The 2,030-nt window shown below is 66.4% G+C and overlaps 1 protein-coding gene across 1 annotated transcript in view; it reads left to right on the top strand.

Annotated features, from left to right (window-relative positions):
• KDM5B (lysine (K)-specific demethylase 5B) overlaps positions 1 to 2,030 on the top strand; it is a 41,576-nt gene that overhangs the window by 37,532 nt on the left and 2,014 nt on the right. Inside the window, 3 exon segments of the mRNA XM_015559884.1 lie at positions 1 to 278; positions 1,210 to 1,318; positions 1,917 to 2,030. The exon segment at positions 1,917 to 2,030 is cut by the window's right edge and continues 1 nt beyond it. Of these exon segments, the coding sequence (XP_015415370.1) occupies positions 1 to 278; positions 1,210 to 1,318; positions 1,917 to 2,030 (501 nt within the window).

Below are 2,030 nucleotides of genomic sequence, written 5' to 3'. Positions count from 1 at the left end.
CCGGCCCCCGCGTCTGGCTGTGCCCCCTCTGCCGGCGCTCGGAGAAGCCGCCCCTGGAGAAGATCCTGCCACTGCTGGCCTCCTTGCAGCGCCTCCGCGTGCGCCTGCCCGAGGGCGACGCCCTGCGCTACATGATCGAGAGGACGGTGAGCTGGCAGCACAGGGCCCAGCAGCTGCTGGCGTCCGGGAGCCTCACGCCCGTGCAGGCGAGCACTGGCCCTGGGATGTGCCACAGCAGGTGGCCGGCCGCGGCGGGACCGGCGTCCAAGACCAGCAAGGTGAGCCGAGCTTCTCGCTGGCTGTGGGAGCGGATCCTCTGTAGGTTTTCCGGACGGAGCCTGCGCTCCGGTGTTGCTGGTTCTGGTGCGTGGCCGTCCCTGGCCCAGCGCCCGCCCTGCCTGGGCCCCCACCTCTGGGGCTGTGTCTCCACGTGGCCGTGTTTTCTCAGCTCCAGTGGCCAGCCTGTCTCTGGAGCAGGTGCACACGCTGTTTCCGTGCGTGTGTAGGGCCCAGGTACATGCCTGGCACGTGTGTGCGTGTATATATATATATTTGCTTATTTTCTCCCCGTTCTTCTCTAACGCGCTGAGTAGAACTGGACCTGGCCCTCTGCCTGCCGTTCTGGGGGAAGAACGGTGAAGGGCCCAGGCACCAGGGGAGAGGCCTCGGTCTCACACCGTCTGAGCTTCCTGTGGAAGCTGGCGTTCTGGCCACCATGCTGGCCGAGTCCGTGTCCCCGGAAACTGCCGCAGGTGGAGACTCGAAGTGCCACCCGGAGGCAGCCTCCTCCCCGGCTGAACCGGCCGGCCGGCGGGAGGTCCCAGCGCCCTCGAGAGCGAGGGACACAGGCCGTGAACATCCTGTGAGTTCAGAGGTCAGCAGGCCAGAGAGGAGGACAGAGAGTTGGTCTTCATGTTTCTCATTCTTTACGTTTCTGTCCAGGCGTTTGAAATCCAGTGCCTGGCACTTAGCAAGCGATGGGTTACACTTTCGTGGCCCAGATGCGAGGTGGCTGTGGGCAGCCCACGGGGGCACACATGTCCCTCTGTGCAGGCTCTGCCAGGGCCGTGGTTGCTAGTCGAGGGGAGGACACGACTGTTAATGTACTGATTTGGGGTCAGAGACGTGGCCGGTGCCTGCCTGCCTGCGGCCCTGGAGGGGAGGCGTTTCGGACCCGGGCCGGCCTGACTGCCCTGCTTCCTCCCTCAGGCGCCTCAGCCTCCCGGCACCGCGTCCTCCGAGCCCGGCGACCAGGACAGCAGGAGCTCATCTCTGCAGGCTCCGTTCTCGGCGGGACGGAGCTGCATTCCCCTCCACGGTGCGTGTGTCATGCGTGTTGAGGCTGGGGCGCAGCAGGCGATGTCGCCGTGGCTGAGGGGACCGGGCGTTTGCAAGTAGGAGGAGCCAGTGCGAATGTTTCCGACCAGGAGGCAGGAGGTCCCCCGAGCCATCCCTTCAGCGGGGAGGGGGAAGCCCTCCCCCGGGAGAATCAAGGCAGCATTTCCTCAGAGGCGGAGCCGTGGCTCCGGGCTGCTCCTTCCTGAGGAGACTGTGGGGGTCGGGGTGGAGCCGCAGGGAGCTGCCTCCTCCTCTCCTCCTCGCCCTGCCTGTAGCGGCCGCCCGCGCGCCTGCGGAAGCTGTTTTCCATGGGCCACGGTGCCCGCGTCAGGGCTGCCTTAGAGTAACGGAGCGAGCAGGGTCGCCGTAGGGTCAGTACGTCCCTGGCCATCGGGAGACTCAGGAGGTCGAGGGTGGGCTCCGTTGTGCTCATGCTCAGGCACCTTGGGTGAAGCTGGGCTTCAGGTGCAGGTCACTTCAAAGGCCAGGTGGTGGCTGGGGGGCCCTCTGCCGTGCCGCGGTCTGGCTGTGGGCGACCCCGTGGCCGTCCGCATGGTGACCTGTCTGCTCTGGGGCAGGTGTGAGCCCAGAAGTGAGCGAGCTGCTGATGGAGGCGCAGCTGCTCCAGGTAACCCTCCCTGAGATCCAGGAGCTTTACCAGGCGCTGCTCGCGAAGCCCAGCTGCCCAGCAG

The sequence above is a fragment of the Myotis davidii genome, unplaced genomic scaffold, assembly GCF_000327345.1.
Source record: "Myotis davidii unplaced genomic scaffold, ASM32734v1 scaffold1915, whole genome shotgun sequence".
Classification (NCBI taxonomy): Eukaryota; Metazoa; Chordata; class Mammalia; order Chiroptera; family Vespertilionidae; genus Myotis; species Myotis davidii.
This window is presented reverse-complemented; position numbering and strand designations above follow the sequence as displayed.